The sequence below is a fragment of the Musa acuminata genome, chromosome BXJ2-6 (assembly GCF_036884655.1).
Source record: "Musa acuminata AAA Group cultivar baxijiao chromosome BXJ2-6, Cavendish_Baxijiao_AAA, whole genome shotgun sequence".
Taxonomy (NCBI): domain Eukaryota; kingdom Viridiplantae; phylum Streptophyta; class Magnoliopsida; order Zingiberales; family Musaceae; genus Musa; species Musa acuminata.
In genome coordinates, this window is record NC_088343.1 from 37,224,448 (window position 1) to 37,243,456 (window position 19,009).

Genomic DNA, 19,009 nt, shown 5'->3' on the forward strand with positions numbered 1-19,009 from the left:
AATCATAAAATATAGTGTGGTAGTTTCCTTGGCAAGTTTTCAGTTAAGAAGATGGAGATATCTTGAGAGTTTCCTGCTGGAATTATATACCAGCATACATGAAACTAATGTGCATGACCAGAATATAGCTGAGATAACAGGGATCTTCTTTGGAGAAGCTGCAATACATGAGTGAACCAATTGAAGGCTGCTCATGTTCAAAACAGGTGTGTATTCAATGCAAGCCTTAGGGGTACTGTGGATGTCGGTTGCATGATATGAAACCACAGATGATTGATATCTTTGGTCACAACTAAGTGCAAATTATCATCAGCAAAGATTTAGGGTTGACCACATAAACGCACTAATAATTGAGATTAGACTTAATTACTTGAGAATCCCATATCCAGTGATCCCAAGTAAGTTGATTGGTAAGTTATGTGCTAATGTGACCACATCACATAAATATGCCCATGATAAGTGAATTTTGACTACCTTAAACTCATCTCTCAACCATTTCCACCTCAAACTTGATTGATATAAATGACCCCCTGATTCGATTCAAGTAAAATCCATTTGTTGTCATCTAAGAATTCTTTCTGTGGCTTATTGACAAATTTTACCTACATGTTCTTAAATTGACTAACTAATAGAATTCAAACTTAATTTAGATATTTCTTGCAAGGAGAAGGGGGTAAAAGAAAACAGGATACAGTTTCATAATTTTGAAGAATTCAAACTCGTCAGATATACAACTAGCAAATTTATGTCTCAAATATATGGTTTTTTGTTCTTCACTGTCGCTATGAAGGCAAAAAAATACTTGAGTGATTCTCGCTTAATTGGATACACGACAATAATAACATGACAAACGAAAAAAAAAAAGGGTACTAAGATTAATGAGATATTAAGTGAACTTCACAATAATTAAATATAATAGACATCCATCAGTTATTTTGTGAATATTCATGGAAAATTAGACAGCTAATTAATAATTTGACATTGGAACATATTGCACATAAAATAAAACATGCAAGTAAACATTGGGAAGTGTAATCTATTTTCTTCTGACACCCATTGAGATGAACATCTCATAAATTTTCTATTCATTGAGCAGATCACTCAAAATATGCTACAGACTGCGGATGTCACCAAAAAGATGATTACAAAGATTTTGCTCAATGATGGAAAATACATAAGCTAAGAATAGCATCCGAATGAACATACAAACAGTGGGTGTCAAGGTTTCCATATTTTCAATGTACAATCTTCACCATACGTGACGACCAAATTTCTGTGAGGGTGATGAGTTACGCCAATCACATCTTTGTCATGAACCTGCGAGCAAAGACATAGGAAAGAGTCCACAAATCTATGATTAATTTGATCATCCTCATCAACTGGAATTAGAAATTTTGACCGTTAGATATGCATTTTAAAACATGACATGTCAGGTTAAATTCCAAGTTCCAGAAAAGTTGTGAATGATCTGGGGTCGAGTAAAAAGTTCAAAATGATTCCTGTAACTGCATGATATTTAATAATTCCTGAAGGAAACTCATCCAATTAACAAGTGAAAGACACACAAACGGGAAAGAACAGAAAGAGGAACTAAAGGTAAGAATATCACAAGGAAATCACGGTGTACCATAATTGGTTATTGAATTGACAGAAGTTACAGACAAACAATTGAAGTTAAAGATGGATTTTCAGGATGGCGATAATTAGAGTTGGTGAAACAAATCATACTAAGAATAGTCATGAGAAAGATCACAAGGAAATCCACTTTAATCCTCTCATTTTTCTACTGTATTTTCATCTTATGTAGACTTTGTTGACCAAACAGAGTAGGGTCAACAATTTTTAATATAAAGGGCAAACCCCAGACATGCCAAACAGGGTCTGGCAAGGGGTCAGTATACTATTATTTCACTTACAGTTTGAAAACGCAACATACTTTTCTTTCTCGGGAAAAGTGGCAGAAAATAACTTCTTTCTGAGCATATCACCAAATTCTAGTGACGAAGCTCATTTTCTGCCAACAAATATGGCAGAACTTTTTACTAAAAGATGATAAAGTAAAGCAGAATTATTCTGATTCAACTTTCTTAAGAAGAGTAGAAGACCAAGGATTGTTCTTTCTCCAATGTTTTAATCTTGTTTCAAATGTCTCAAAATTTAAGAGATGTGTAAGCTTCTAACACATGCAATATAATATCCATGTATGATACTTTTATCAAACGCAGAAAGTCTGCAGATAATCTAATACATATCAGATGCTTTCATGGTATGGTTTTATGTAGTTCTTAACTCCTAGGAAAGGGAGATATAACATGGCACTTGACTGCACATATTGTATAGTTACTGGAAGGAATTTGTCTTATTGCATGGAGAACTGGAGCTTGAGCAACTGATTCTAATGATACCTTTTAAGTTTTAACTCATTTAAATGCTTTTCTTTTTTCATGTGCTTAAAATATATTGTCATGAAATTAGCTTCCTTCCATTTTATATTAGCTAGGATAAGTTATAATAATAAGGTTTGCCAATAAGTTAAACCATAATCGAATTATAATGCAAAAGCTACATATAGGCAGAGGTAGGGACAAAGGAACCAGAATTTCAGAGCTAGAGTTGCTGAGACAGGCTCAAATCTTAGTATGGCACAAGAATATGACCAGATATTGGATCAATGGTCACAAGAGAGGAGATCAAAGGCGGGGGAAATGAAGCCAAGGATAATGAATCTAGGGTGGAGAAGTGCAGGGGTAGTGGAGAGATATTACTAGGGTAGTAGGTAGAAAGAGGGGACCTAGCATAGTGAGTCAGACCAAGATTACGGGCTACCTGGATTTGCTCTAGTAATTGGAAGTTTCTTGGTATTTATGGAACAAACTGACTTGACCATAATAATCTTCTAAAATCTCCTTATTAACCTTTCCATAACTTCCAGTCTACAGATACGAACAGAGATGAGATACCATCATTTTCTCATGATCTGGAAACCAATCAGAGCTTATTTTCTAGCTTGAATGTTGCAAATGATACTTGACTGATCTTTTGCATAACAAAAAGAAGAAAATTGTGCACAACATGACTGCTAAACCTACTAAACAGCATAGACCAACATCACTAACCTTCATCAAGTGTTCCAGCTTACCGGACTGGTGGCTGAAACAATACATATTCCTGCAGATTATTAAAACAAACCAAGACATCAAATACCAAATTAATTTCAAATATTCTATGGACTTAACCATATAAGAGCCAAGTAACAAAAAGTGAATGAAATATTACTTAAAAGCATTCAACAATGCCAAATGGCAAGGGATAATGCAGTATGCAGAATTTTCATACATCATTAGATGAGTTGATCTGAAAGAAAAGGCAAACAAAGGCCACTACTTGCTGTCTCAAATAAGTTTTAAGATAACCATACAACATTAAGCAGCAAAAATAGAAAAACCAACAATTAAGATGGTTACAGGTTGCGCAAGATCTTTCATGGTTTATTTGTTTGCATATGTGGAGATAGCACTCATATTATCCACACAAATCTAGAACACTAAAACATCTTCATCCATGCACATCTCTTTGATGAATGTATATGTAGCTAAAGGGACTTAAGGATATTATGTACACTATATGATTGCCATGCCTACAATGCCTGCAAAACACAATTGCAATGCAACTGCAAATGTTGTAATAATGATTGTAATTACAGCTGTTTGGTTGGCTACTATTACAATTTCCAGTAGATTGCATGTGTCTCAAGTGTCTCTATTGCAAGTGCTTGGTTTCTTGTAAAGCATCCTGTTACCTGAACATACATTTGCAAACTACTACACTACTTCCTGCTTTACTTGTAGGCAAATAAATCACTAGTGTACTTGCAAAGGGTAGTGCATTAGTTGTAAATGTACTCCCATGTATAAGTGTACTTCAACACGACCAAAGACTTGCAACCAGGCCATTTGCTGCATCGAATCTTACAGGTGGCACAGTTGCAGGTATGTACAAAAGTGCAAGTCTTTACATAAAATATATATATTGGTAATGTATGCTTGAGCATCTATATGCACATCAAGCACATTGTGACTATATATATATGTGTATGTATATATATATATACATATATATATATATATATAGCCAAAGCTTTTCAAAATTTTTAATTCAAATACCTCATTTACAAATTTGGTCGTGTACCGATGAAAAATAGCATATATTGGTAGTGTATGCTTGTGCATCTATACGCACATCAAGCACATTGTGACTAATATATATATATATATATATATATATATATATATATATATATACAGAGAGAGAGAGAGAGAGAGAAAGAAAGCTTTTCAAATTTTTTAATCCAAATACCTCATTTACAAATTTAGCCATGGACCGATGAAAAATAACATACACAGAGACATGCCTATATAAATTCATTATATCATGATATCATCTAATTCATACGCATTAGTGCATAGCATATCAACATGTAATGCATCTAAAATTAAACACTGTGCATGGATGGTCAGGCCCTAGGTACATATCCACATGTATTCTCAACTACTCTACTGGTACATCAGATTAGGCAGTGGAATAGTTCAATTTAGGTAACAAAAAGGCAACTAGATCTATTACTGAGAAAAGCAAATGACAAAGTACAAACAAGAAAGAATAGAAAGCTACAAAAGAAAAGTTTCCCATACATGTCTTCACCAACACAGTAGATCCATTCTCCTTTTGGGGAAACACAAGCTGCAACAAAATCTCCACCTTCTCTCTTCCCAGAAGAGAAGCTTTTTACTACCTGCAAGAGAACCAATAAACTCTTCTTTAGATATATTACAAGTTAACATTCAAAAAGACCGAGCCAATGAACATTGTAAGAAATATAGAATATTGTAGACCAACAACTACATATGCCTGATATGCATGCTTTATTGCAAATGCTTCAATGTGTTGCAGTTCCCAGCATTTGGGTCAGGATAATAAACTCTTCTTTAGATATATTACAAGTTAACATTCAAAAAGACCGAGCCAATGAAAATTGTAAGAAATATAGAATATTGTAGACCAACAACTACATATGTCTGATATGCATGCTTTATTGCAAATGCTTCAATGTGTTGCAGTTCCCAGCATTTGGGTCAGTATATAACAGCATATTTGGTCAGTTGTCATATTTGTAACATGACAATGAAAAATAATGAAATTAGCTGCAATGTCGGGGAGGATGGTGCTCTTGCAGGTTGTAAAATTAGAACACGGGTTTGCACTACCAAAACACTTCAGTGGTATTAATGTTTCTAAAAAGGATCATCAAAAAAATTAGGGCACCCTTAAGTGTTCTTATAACAACCAATGTGGAATTGCAAGTAATATTCTATTTTGACATCTCAGAATCACCATTTTCTTGAATGTCAATTTATTTGCTTGAATTCTCACCATAGGCATTCAAATTTTGAAAAAGTGGATGCAAATAGACACTTCGTGACCAGAAAGCTTGGTTCTATAAATTATGGGACAGTTGCTTTTATTAAAGACCTGATTGTCTTCAGTCAAAACTTTTGGAGTCAGGGCCCTTATATCAAGTGCTCGGTGTTGTATATCTTAATTGTTTAGTAAACTTCTATGAGAAATAACTTGTAAACTCTTTAATGTGCTTTGTGTGTCTACAATTTTCATATTGTATATGATCATATCTTACATTTGTAATTTATAAGTACAATTAATAAGGCATGTGTTTATACTGCTCATTTTATATAGAATCATAAGAGTTCAAACAAAACTTTTACCAAATTTCCATTTTTAGCACTTTGCCAAAGTTTGCATAGGGCATGAAAACTCATGCTTTCAAATTCTTTGTCACATATTTCTTCATTAAAGAAAGCAAAAAAAGATTGTCACATATTTCTTTCAAAATTTTTGACACAACTTATCCAGTTCAATATGCATACAACATTCCTAAATTTACTCGTATCACATAGCAACATAAATGAACAATTAATTTACAAAAGATCTTAAGAAATTTGTCTCTGATATGAAAGAAAGATATTTGGAATTTCATTACCAACTAGTAGGGTTTGCCAAAGAGCACATGTACCTGTCCTTGAAGAGTCATTATATATACTGATGATGTCTTATTGCAAACTATAATGTGCTCAGGATTTTTTGGAAACAAATGAACAGAGTTCACAGATGCATCACCCCCCTGAAAGTGCAGATGAACATATTACAAATTATGATCAATTAAATTTTTGGCTGAAAATTAAATACAGGAAGAAAGGCAGATCTAAGAATACCCTTAATGGAGGTGGTGGCTTGAAGGTATGTAAACAATCTGTACTCTTCACATCCCACACCTAGCCAAAAGAAAATTGATGAAATACTAGATGAGATTGCAAAAAGTAAAAAAATATGTGCATCCAAGAGTTGAAAAATAATACTTTTTGTACCTTTACAGTACAATCACTGGAGGCTGTAATAACACGGCTGCCATCGTTTGAGAAAATTGCATCATTTACATAAGATGTGTGGCCTCTGAATTCTTTTAACAGCTTCCCAGACTTCAGGCCATGGATTCTACCATTGTCCAGAAACAAATTTACAAATTTTAATAATGGATAAGAAATGTAAGAAATTTCTTCCTTTGAAGGAATAAAAGAAGCTCTGATTATAGAAGACCCCAGATAAAAAATATAAGAAATAAAAGTATAACTTATTATGCGAGATTGGACAAAACATAGAATTTGTCTCATTCACATTGAACAATAAACCCATGTTGCAGCTGAGACAATGACTGATTAACATAATCTCACGAACCTTAGTTGAATAAAAAATACTGAGTCTATGCACAAATGTTAGCCTGACATCTGACTAGTTTAGCTCTATTAATAGAATCGCAATGGAAGACTTTGTTATATATTAATCTGTGTGGCTCTTCAAAGGATTTAGCAGCTTTACACAGATGTGGCTATGTGATGCAACACAGCAAAAATCATGGAAAGCTTGGAGAGTAAACCCCTCAAACAAAGCCCTCAATCCTGGTTAAGTTATTGTAAACATGCAATTAGATTCAGGAACATTAATAAGACTAGGCATAGAAACTTCATCCATCATAATTGAAAAAAAAATACATGTAAATTCAATATTTGGTGGAACACAGTTGGAAATATGTCACTTTCTAATATCTTGATACCAGTAGTAATTCAATCATAAATACCTTAAATCCAGTGATTGCAAAAGGCGCTCGGGCGCTCGCCTAGGCGCTCGGGCGAGGCGAGGCGAGGCCCGAGCGCCTCGCTAATGTCCCAGGCGGCGCGCTTCAAACAGGCGCTCGCCCGAGCCCAGGCGCTGGGCGCTTCGGGCGAGCGCCTGGGTAAACCAAGGCGACCGAACCAGAATTTTAGGTCTAGTTCGGTCCTGGTTCGGTTGTTAGTTGGTTCAATCGAACCAACTAAACCGATATAACCCCAACCCTAACCCTAACCCAACACTAACCTGCTGCCGCTGCCGCTCTCGATCCCAATCCCGATCGCGATCTCGTCACTCGCTGCCGCTGCCCCCGCTGCCGCTGTCGCTGCTCGCGCCTCCCGCGAGCCCTCTCGCTGCTCGCGCCTCCTGCGAGCCCTCCCGCTGCTCACGCCTCCCGCGAGCCCTCTCGCTGCTCGCATCTCCTGCGAGCCCTCCCGCGAGCCTTCCCACTGCTCGCGCCTCCCTCGAGCCCTCCCGCTGCTCACGCCTCCCGCGAGCCCTCCCGCTGCTCGCGCCTCCCTCGAGTCCTCCCGCTGCTCGCGCCTTCCGCTCCCTTTCCCTTTCCCTTTCCCTTTCCCGCTGCCGCTGCCGCCGCTCGCCGCTGCTTCCTCGTTTCTCCATCAGGCTCAGTATACTCTTAATATTAAGTTTATTTGAATTTTGAAATGATTAATTTTCTGTTAATAGATTAATAATACATTATTTTGATTTTAATGTTGTTAATTTTTATTTATTTGAAATTATTGTTATAATTATATTATATATTTTTATAATTTAGATAATTATAAATAATTATATTATATATTTTTATAACTATATTATATATTTTTATAATTTAGCGCCTCGCTTCGCCTGGACGAGCGCCTAGTGCCTCGGGCGTTTGTGGACCTTGGCGCCTTTTGGCGCCTAGCGCTTTTTAAATCACTGCTTAAATCACAAAAACCATCATATTTAACCTTAGTTTCTATCATAGGATTCAATAATATTAACCAAAGGACTGAAAATGACAAGTTATTTTTTAAGGTTTCTATCATAGGATTCAATAATATTAACCAAAGGATTGGAATTGACAAGTTATTTTTTGCAATCCCACATTCGTAATTGACATTGATTGTAAAGAGGAGAAAATAAAAAGAGACTCTACTGACCATCAGAAATATTTAGAGAGAAAAAGGCTGCAACTTTTACATAAAGTCAACCTATTAACGGTTATACATTCACTATCTCCAGTTTCTATACTTCTTCACGAGCACCCTGAATGTCATATTGTGTTTCTCTTTCCCCTCCTACAACAACATAGCTTCCAAACCATAGCATCAAAATAGATCTACTTATAAGAAACATCAGATATGATCAACAGTCTGAATCTTTTACAAATAGCTCTTGACCACCAATCAATTTCCTATATGCTGACTTTATAGCAAATATACTAAGCAAGGGAAGCACTTGCAGGCTTGCAGCAACCCCTAAAAGATGAAATAGCAGGAAGGATAACTTCCATTTCCATAAGGAATATAGGCTCATGCAATTAAGAATCCAAGAACTCACTATACCCTAGACTTCAAATGTCAACACAACATAACATATACAATAAAAAAGTATTATCTATGGATGTTGCACCAACTAAAAAGCTTAGGGTCTCAAAATAATTATCAAAATGAATTTATTACAAACTTGGAAGAAATTTGATGTGCACATTGCAAACTGTTGTTTTTTGCTTGACTCAAGTACCATAAATTGAACCTTGGTATTGTGGCTCTAAGCAAATACACTCGAGATTCCCTTCCTGAAGGCAACTCATAAATTTCTAGCCATTTCTTAAAATCCTTGCCATTTCAAGGAACACTCCAACAAGCAGTTGAACAAAAAATCACATATGGTCGACTTCTTTTGCTAGAGCAAATTTGCTTCAGCCAATTGCTACTTGTCCACAGATGAAAGGGAAAAATAACTTGGAGAACTGTTAGGGAAATGATTCAAATTACTACATGATATCTTGAAGATATGAACTAGCCAGAATGCATAATAGCCATAACAAAGAATTAAATATACATTCTGACAAAACATAAGCTGATAAAAGCTGTTCTGGATTTAAGAACACCTTGCTGTCGTGTCAAAGGATGTGCTTAGTAGCTGGCTACTGTCGCGAGAAAACACAAGACTGGTTACACCTTGCGAATGTGCACGCTCAAGGCGTCGCAAGCACTGACCTGTTCTAATACGCCAAACCTGAGAAAAAGAAATCATCAAAATTATCAACAGCAACAAAAAGAAATCATACATCAACCACAATTAAACATATGGTTGACCATTTCAAGAACCAACTGAAGAAAAACGATGAAGTCCATAAGTTAATAGAAGGCATGTTGCAATTAGGAAAATAAATGAAGTCGCTGAACAGACAATCAAAATTTGAGAAAGAAAATGAAAACATGCAAATAAGTCGGACAATGCAATGTAGAAGTTCATTTTTGCAGCAGCTTTGTCCAAGTAACTCAATTTCTTTACTACCACTACTACAATCATAATTTGTGATGTTGGCCATACAAATGTGCCCCATCTTTCATGCAAGGTTGATCTAATTTTTGCTGGTTTTTCAGTCTTACTGCCATAAACCATTCAGCTCAACTGAAGCTGCTAGATTTGATCAATTCCAACCTATTTGATATACTAAAATAAGGAGAGAAGGGAAAGAGTGCACATTCACAACATCATGACAACATGGTCCCTGTTTGGCACTTGCCCTTTACAGAAGAGAGTCACATATACTGGAGATAATTGCTTTTCTGATTAATTGGAGTATAGAACCCAAGCTGCAACATATTTCAAAGCATAATCGAATTCAGAGAATTTGAACTTAGAATATTTTATTTGAGCAATGTAATTTTTTTATAGTAGTACATTCTGTAAACTAAGGGTTTCTTTTTTGTATGTCTTAAAAAAATTTATGTTATATGTTTATTTGGTTAAAATAAATAATTTTAACCTTTTCAAGGGATATACATTATTTTCAATTTTTAAGCGGTATGTAACAATATTTTACATTAAAATATTGTAGTGCTGCCAAAAGTCAAATAAAGGTTTTAAAAATGGTGTTCTGTTCAATTATAAGATCTAAACCAGGGGCCTCATCCATCTTTTGCAGGACTGAGTATGGTTCGAGTTGGTCATTGATACAGAAAATATGTTACGGGTTAATAGCCTTAAGCAAAAGAGAAGCTTTGCTGAAACAAATACTATGGTTCCAAACAAAAGCCATAACATTCACATGTAAGCGTCCATTATAAAAAAGTTCACTTGTGGGTAAAAATCATCAAAAACTAAACCAAACATATAAAATGTTCCACAATAAGTCCAATAGAGACAATGACTGTTTATACAAAAAAAATTATAAAGAAGATGAAAAACCAAAAGGGGGAAAGATAATCTATTTCACGCAAAAAGTAGTTCAATAGTTAGATTAGAGTCATCGGGGTAGTTTACCAACAACAATATTAACAAAATTTTACGTAACAAGCATACAGAAGGCACATACATGGTTGATATACTATACCTTAATTTTTCCATCCTGTGATCCAGAAGCCAGCATTTCTGAATCTCGGCTAAAATCAACACAAAGTACAGCATCATCGTGCATCATAAAAGCATCCTGCAGCAGGTTCAGTAAGGCAGCAGTCAGCAGATACATAGCGGCACAACCTAAATTTTAATATCATGTCATACAAAAGATAAATTGTTTATGAACACTAATGTAACATAATGTCAAAAAAAGAGAAACCAGTGATTCATTGGGCATTAAATAAGCATTCAGGGTAAGATGCAATTAATCTGATTTATGTATTAACAAAATGTCAATTATTTCAGAAACATGATGTTGATTTATGTATCATGAATCTTAAATAAGCATACAGGGTAAGATGCAATTAATCTGATTCAGACTTAACAATAAACTAACTTGGTATCTATGTGATTCAAATTTATAAACCAACTCATCACCATATCAAAGATGTAACTGTATGTCACTACGTCATACACGCACCAAAATGGTGTAGCACTAAGATACTTACAAGAATGGTAAACTTCAGTTATCAATTTATTACGGAAAAAGCACTCATAAGCTATGGATGACAATGACATTTTAAAATTACTAGTAAATTCAAGCAAGACCTCTGCATGTGCTTCCTATTGGCCGTGCATTTTGTTTCCTTTGTCAGAATCAAATACAAGTATGACTGGTACATACCAACTGGTCTTTACTGGTGCGACCAGTTGAATCAATTTTTTGTATGTAATTAATTGATGTCCCAAAATACACATAAGAATTGAACAAGACAGATTTTGTGATAATTAAACAACTAATCATTTGATACACTGAATAATGAACATTATAGTTGGGAAAAGAAAAAAAGAAATAAAAAATCGATTGATTGTAATCTTCGATTTCTTTTTTTTCATCTTCTAGAAAATTTATATAAAATCATAATAGCCATCGCTCTTCTCTTCCCATAACTTTTGTGAAATTATTTCAGCTTATAATGCCCTATTGCCCACTACCACATCTTCTGCGTCCCTCATCTTAATGACATTTATTGCATTGGGGTGATACAAGAGCAGAATGTCATCATGGTCTACCATAATGATTAATACCTACTACCATAAAGATCAATACCTAATCTACCAATCTAGCCAACTCAAAGAAGACTTTGCAACAAAGAACTAATACTGAGATGGTATCCATGTAAAAGAAGTGAATAAAGATTGGGTTTAATAAAAGATAGATTAAGTCTATTGATTAAGATGGGCCCCAGTTGAGTTAATATTACGGTTGGGTCTAGTCAATCATCATGAGTTCTACTCCATATTTTTCTAAAATTTTCATTATTAATTTTATTAGTACTTTTTTTAAGGGATTGCCAGATAAGTAACAAGTATCTTTTAGTTAGGCTACAATTAGAACCATATTTTTAGGTTTTTTCTGGTAAGATATTGGGAATACAAATTTTAGTATGTAATCAGCTAATTATAATTCCAAAACAAGAACTAAATTAAACAGGAGAGATATGACAACCACAGATCAAATCAGCTTCAACATGGCCAAATATAAAGATCATGGTTGGGAAAAAGAAAAAGGAGGAAACAAAATCTGTTCATTATAATCTTCCTTCTCTCTTCTGAAAAAAAGAGGAATAATTTTCCTAGCTGTGACAATTCAGCAACAGCTTACTCACATCAGCCTGATACTGCAGATCCTTCTTGAGCTTCCCACTAATATAATCCCAAACCTAAACAAAATGCATAACAAAAAGATTCAGTTGTCCACAATGCCATAGCAACAGAAACTGACAAATCTAGCAGACGCCTACCTCAATAAAGCCATCAACCGAGCATGAAACTAAGAATTGACCATCAGGTGAAAATCGAGCACATTCTGGGTGACTTTTCTTTCCGAACTGCAATGAACCAGTTAATTATTTGGTACCTATCCAGAAGAATTTCTTAAACATTCAAAAAGGAAAGTCTGCATATAGCCTTGCCATGAAAATATAGATAATCTCTATTAAAAATTTACAGTGAAAGGTAAGGGGTGACCAGGCAAGAACCATCACATTGGTCCCAGTGAAAAAAAAAAGAGCATGGCATATGAAACAAATTCATGCACATACTAGACAAGATAAGGTCGATTTCAATCATAGAATCAAAGCAATAGAATCAAATGGGAACAAGATTATGTGCAACATATCTGCTATTGTTGAATGATTCTTATAAATGTTATTTTATATATATACATATATAGATGAACACAAAATATACATAGAAGAAATACATGTAGGGTTTATTATCCTCAATAAGATCCATGTCAAATCTATCCCATCCTAGTGACCAGGAGCTGCTAACTAGAATAACTAACTTTGAATGGTTGTCTATAAAAAGAGCCCTCAGGATTTTGACAAAGGATGCACCTTGTTGAAATGTGTACCTAGGTGACTAGAGTTTCCTTATTACCAACAAGCATGTGTGTCTGAATAACATATACCAATATCTCATGATAGATATATGTTTTGATCTCTCCCTATATATAGAGAGACATAAATTGAATGGACGAGTTAAAAAGGCAAGATGCTTTTCTTCAAAATGAACTTGAAATAAAAAGTATGAGTAATTATTGCCCCAGCAGTAGAAGGTTTTTCTACCTTTGCTTTCACCAATCCGTATTTCTTTACATACGTCCATATCTATATAGTTAAAAGTTAAAAAATGGTAACAAAAACATGCTAAGTGGATCAAGTAATTGCAACACACCAAAAAATGGCTTTACAAAAACTGTTCTGTATAAATAAAAAAATATCAGTCAAGTATGCCGCATGAAGCATTTGATCAGATCTTTACCAATGAAATGGTTCAAACTTCAAAGTATACCTTTATTGGGTGTGCCAGGGTCGTCGGATACATGTCATCTTCATCTTGCTTCATTGCAGCAGTTCCTCGGAACAAGTCAAATTGAGTGCCTTGTGGCAACAATCCTGAGAAATATAAAAGGAAAACATATGCTTCAGCCATGGGAGTCAAATTACCAAATGCCAATAAGGTTTAGACTATTTCAAGTAAAATTCAAAGTAGCACCTTGGTGTTGCTGCCACTTTAGAGCCTGACCAATCAATGCCATCAATCGTGATGGCGGTACAACAGAAACTTCAGCAGCAAGAGCTGAAAGGTAAATTCCAAAAGAGAGAAATTTAGTGTACATGATCCAAGAATTCATAGGATATATAACCACCTACATCATAGATGGTGAGAACTGTCATAACAAATCTAAACAAAAGCCAACCTAGGAGATAAATTATAAACAAAAAACCTAACAAAGTGGTTCTAACAGAACAGATAGTAGAAAATTAATCCATAAGAAAATAACACCAAAATATATAGGACAGGTAGCTAAGAACTTAAAATGAAACCTTGAGCAATTTGTGCACGGCGCTTCTCCTTGGTCGACTCTTGATATGCCTGTCAAAAGGCAGAAAGAGTGCATAATTAAAAATAGAATAGCCAAGTGGAGTTTATACTTTATAGGATATCAATTTCTGCCAAACAAAATGAGTAATAAAGTAAATGAATATTTATATCGTAAAAGAATAACCATCAAGACAAAATCTAAGAGGATATTGTTATAGAGGAAGCTCAAGAGAATTACAGAAGATTTTAAATAGGATATGGGATTTGAAATTCATTGATTCTTGGGCAGGAAAATTTAACTATAGCACTAGAACCACCATGCCAACTCAGCTTGGTTTCATTAAATACACAATTAATTCATCCATTCATGGATAAACCTTCAACTCTTTGCCAATACAATCTTCCAAGCAACTTCAACAAGTTGCCACAATGGCTTTACTCTTGTGGTTGGCAATTTGATTGTCCGCATGAATCTGTGCAAAATTATACCAGTTAAAATTTTCTTTTTCTTTTTTTGTTTCTCATGCTCCACTGGCAGTTTCACTGTCTCATGTGGGCTTTAAGTGATTCTAGTGACATGAGCACAGGTGGGTTATCTCAGTGCAAATGGGATGCACTGCTAGCTCAGGGAGATTGATGATGAACACTCTAATGCAAACATCTGGCTGTACAATTTGGCTCTATTAACAGCACTAAATTCTGATAGAGAAAGACATTTTGCTCTTCTTTTGTTTGTGGGAACCCTGGAAAGGAATTTGCACCCTGGCAGCTTACAAGTTGCAAGGTCCCATTGTATCCTTCTGGCACATTCCCATGACATCTATATTGATCCATTGATTGATGCACTTAGGACATTTCCTTCAGCATACTAAGCATGTGCTAATTTCTTGATGACACTTGTTACAGTACCAAATCAGGAATCTATCATGGACCTCAAATTTTCATACCATATTTTACCAGCAACATGTTGAAAACCAAAATATGAAAAAAGGAGCATCAGCTACTTTAAAAGAGAGAGTGCCTATACTCCCTTATTCAGAATTATATAATCTGCTACTACATGCAAAATAGGAACTCTTAGGACCAGTCGATGCACGCACCAAGTTAAAACATTCTAGAGAATACCTTTATCATTGTCTAGTATTACGAAAGATATATAAAACTTGGAAAATTCTCTTATTTTCTACTATAAAATTGGTTGCATACTTACCACCATCCCCTTTATTAACCAAAAAGAACCTCCATGGTCCACTGTTATAAGCTTGTTCAGGATGTGATTTATAACTTTTCCATAAGCTCCAATCAGTTTACCAGGTAAGAAAATAATTATAATAAATTTCCTGGATACTTTCCTCGCCTTTGTTTTCTTTTTGCAGAAGTAAAAACTTAATATGCACACAAGAAAGTAGCTTAAGAACCAAAAGATAATACACAATCGCATTTTAAAGGGTTCCCACACATAAGATGCTCATCAATGAAACAAATGATAGAAATCATTGCAAATCATAAATAGATAATGTATGCAAACCTCATTGGGATCAAAGTATGTTCGGACTAAGAGATGCTCAAGACGTAAGTATCTCTCAGGTTGCTCTTGTTTCATTACTCCCATAACCTGAGTTTGTCTAAGAATGGCACGTGCAGTGTCCAACTCCCGAAGCTCAATCATTTCCAGAACAATCTACCACAGAAGATGACTAAATGTAAGAGCCACTCTCACAAACAAAATCAACTATTTCAAAAATTAGAAGATTATTGCATGCATAAAGAATTCCAAACTGATAAATAAAAATGGATGATATAATCAGCTTGAGACTTCAATGTGCAAACAAACAAATAAAATAAAAATGAATCAATGGAAAACAAATGTGACGAATTTGAGGAAGTAAACAAGAAATTTTGAGGAAGTCCACGAATAATAATCCCATCAAAGTTCGCCAAATCAAACAAAAAATAAACTTTTGGTGTATAATCATGCAGATATTTGATCAAGAGAAAAAAAATAATGTTTAAAACCAAGGTTTTTAATCTCGTATCGTACCGACGAACTGAGCCTTGCTTGATACGGTACGTACCGGCATACTGAGCGGTACGTCAAGGCATACTGAGCTGAGAACACGAAGCAACTTAGGGTTTTTGTACCTGATCGTGGACATGGAGGAGAAGAACTCCCCCCACCGACGAGCGAAGTGCCTTGGGGCCAACTGGTGCATGCATGAGGTGGAGTGGAAGAGGGGGAAGGCTTCCGGAACGGGAAAGTTCTCGTGGTCCTCCAACGCAACTTTCATGGGCGAGCTCCGTTCCGGCCAGATGGAAGGCTTGGGACCTTCACCGAGTCGGAGGGCAACACCTACCCCGGCTCCTGTGTCGCCGACCGAGAGCACAGGTTCGAATGCAAGTGGTATTCCAATGGCGACTATCACGAGGGTGGCTAGTGGCGCATCCTACAGGAGGGCTGCGACCGATACATGTGGCGGAGTGAGAACTAGTATTGTCGGTGAGTGACGGAACGACGTAATATCCGACCATGGGGTGCTCATCTGGGCTAAAGGCAACCACTACAACGACCATTGGGAGAATGTCGTGCCAAAGGGGAACGGCGTGTTCGCTTGGCTGGACGGCAATTGCTACGTAACGCCCGATACAGGTCGATAACGATTGAAATTTCAATCATTAACACCTGGTACAGCCCTGTATCGCCCGATACGGGACCAAAAACCTGATACCGCCCGGTAGCGGGCGGTCCACATGTCGGTCTACTAGCGGACCGATATGTACCGTCCGTACCAGATGGTACAGTACAAAATTAAAAACCCTGTTTAAAACAATCTCACTGCTACTCTGTTTACAAGTCAATGACAAAAGCTAAGAAATGATGATTTATTTAATATTGAAAGAAATTATGTCAAAAAGAGGACAGAAAGAAAAAAAAAATAGAAAAATCAGTAAGAAAGAAACACATATACATATAGATTTGAAGATACAAACCTGTTCATAGAGGTCCTCCAATTTCTTTCTAGGAAGCTTAAGCTGTGCCACTTGAGGTAAAATTGCATCCCACCTTCCACTATTAATATCTGCAACAAATGTTTCAAGGCTGTCCACTGTATTTAATGAGACTTGGCACTCACTCTGCAATGTCTGGAAGGTTTGGTGTAATGAATTTTCTTTGCAAAACTGTAGAACTATTTTGATTACACTGCAAAAGCAAAAGTTAACTGATTGTAAATTCAGACACTCCAATTATTTAACAAGGACAGATACATCAAGAATGAAAATTCATGTAAACAGCAATTGTCATGAGATCAACCGAACAACTTTCTTCTTTCTGCAAAAGTTGAAACAGGAACACGAGGGAAATAAGTCATTTGGTAGCAATCCTCTAACTTTAGTAAAAGAGCACAGCACCAAAGCACTGTTATGAATGATGTATTCTCTTCTAAGCTTCATCGATATCCATTACCCAAAGATTAAATCACACTGCAGTTTACTCAAAGAAGTTCTGAGAACAAGTTTCCGTCTTAGGTTATCATTGTATGCTAACATGATTTGTTTTTCTGAACCATCTCAATATCCTCAAGGGGCTCTCAGCAAGCTTGTTTAATATGAATTCTAGATTAGTCTACTCATAAGTTCATCCGAGCAGTATGATAAATTCATTCTCCGTCTCAAATAAAACCACATACCCACCCCCCACCCCCTTGCAGACCTCTCCTACCATCATAGTTCACCAACTTCCGTGATGGTAAGAGTGACAGAGGTGCTATCTTGCACACAAAACATAAACTAAGGTCATATTTTTCACTTTCCTATAGCAGCACAGTGCAGGAGGCTGCCAGCAGCACAAAGAATGGGAGGGTCAATGTATGCAGTCATACCCCTACTAGCAGAGAAGGAATCCTGATTACTTAGGTTGCAAATTCTAGGTTTTCTCCAAATTCTATGTCCGTGGCGAAAAATAAATAGATAAATCCTTTTTAACCAACTACAACTTTCCCTAACTCTTTACACACTGAAGCATGGTCAAAATCAGTGGTTCTAATACATACCGAATAAAACAATCATTAGCAACTGAGAGCGGAGCGGAGTCTGTTAAAATTCATAAAAGAAGAAAAGAGGAGAACTTACTCCCGCGCTTCGATTTCCAGGGTCGACATGGTCGAAGTCGAATGGAGAGAACTGGCCTCAAACGATCAAAACTTTAGTCGGACTCAGAACAAACGAAAAAGGCACAGAATCCAGATAATTCCTAGCTCGAACAGCTCGTGTTCGGCTCGTTAGATGCTCGTCGAGCCCTTAAACCGCAACGCATTGTCGTGGAATCCAGTGGCACTCTTTCGTCGCTCGCCAGGGACAGCAAACGTGGAACAGCAGCGGCAAAAGGGCAGACGAGCAGGCAGCGAATGTGGAGGAAGATGGGGGTGGAGCAATGGCGGAGTCGAGCCGCGGAGGTCGACTCGCAGCAGAGGAGAGCCCGGAGAACGACGATATGAGAATGGTGCGAGGGAATCGGCCAAAGCCGGGTAAGAAGATTTAGGGTTTCAATTTTTAGCTGCTGCGTTCAAATGTTTCGACCCCAACTTACCCAAACGCACTTGTTACGTCCAAATCGAACGGTTAACTGCAAACGAATCAACAATTGGATCTAAATCAACGGTCGGATTTAATTGAATCCTTCGGAACATGGTCGAACCAAACCATGTTCATGGTCGGCTCACTCAGAGACGAAACTCGTGTCAGCATTCTATTTGAATTCGAGTCGATACCCAAATCTCACGTGACTAAGCAAATATCACGTGTCCGCAAGCATCATAGTCCT

The 19,009-nt window shown here is 36.4% G+C and overlaps 1 protein-coding gene across 1 annotated transcript; it reads right to left on the minus strand.

Annotated features, from left to right (window-relative positions):
* Window positions 1-1,056: 1,056 nt before the first annotated feature.
* LOC135615410 (suppressor of mec-8 and unc-52 protein homolog 1) lies at window positions 1,057-18,721 on the minus strand. Its single transcript, XM_065113861.1, has 16 exons — window positions 18,319-18,721; window positions 17,179-17,389; window positions 15,719-15,871; window positions 14,193-14,241; window positions 13,861-13,944; window positions 13,657-13,760; window positions 12,603-12,689; window positions 12,468-12,521; window positions 10,793-10,888; window positions 9,341-9,468; window positions 6,441-6,567; window positions 6,288-6,347; window positions 6,089-6,196; window positions 4,692-4,792; window positions 3,117-3,168; window positions 1,057-1,317 (listed from the first exon to the last, which is right to left on the minus strand). The coding sequence occupies exons 1-16, from the start codon at window positions 18,345-18,347 to the stop codon at window positions 1,219-1,221; spliced, it is 1,542 nt and encodes a 513-aa protein (XP_064969933.1). The 5' UTR covers window positions 18,348-18,721; the 3' UTR covers window positions 1,057-1,218.
* Between the last annotated feature and the right edge of the window lie 288 nt (window positions 18,722-19,009).

Coding starts and splice junctions, on each gene's coding strand:
- LOC135615410 (XM_065113861.1), bottom strand. CDS start 18,347: ATGTCGACCCTGGAAATCGAAGCGCGGGA. Junction 17,390..18,318: donor CTGGAAATCGAAGCGCGGGA/GTAAGTTCTCCT, acceptor TTGCTTTTGCAG/TGTAATCAAAATAGTTCTAC. Junction 14,242..15,718: donor CATACTTTGATCCCAATGAG/GTTTGCATACAT, acceptor GCCTTTTGACAG/GCATATCAAGAGTCGACCAA.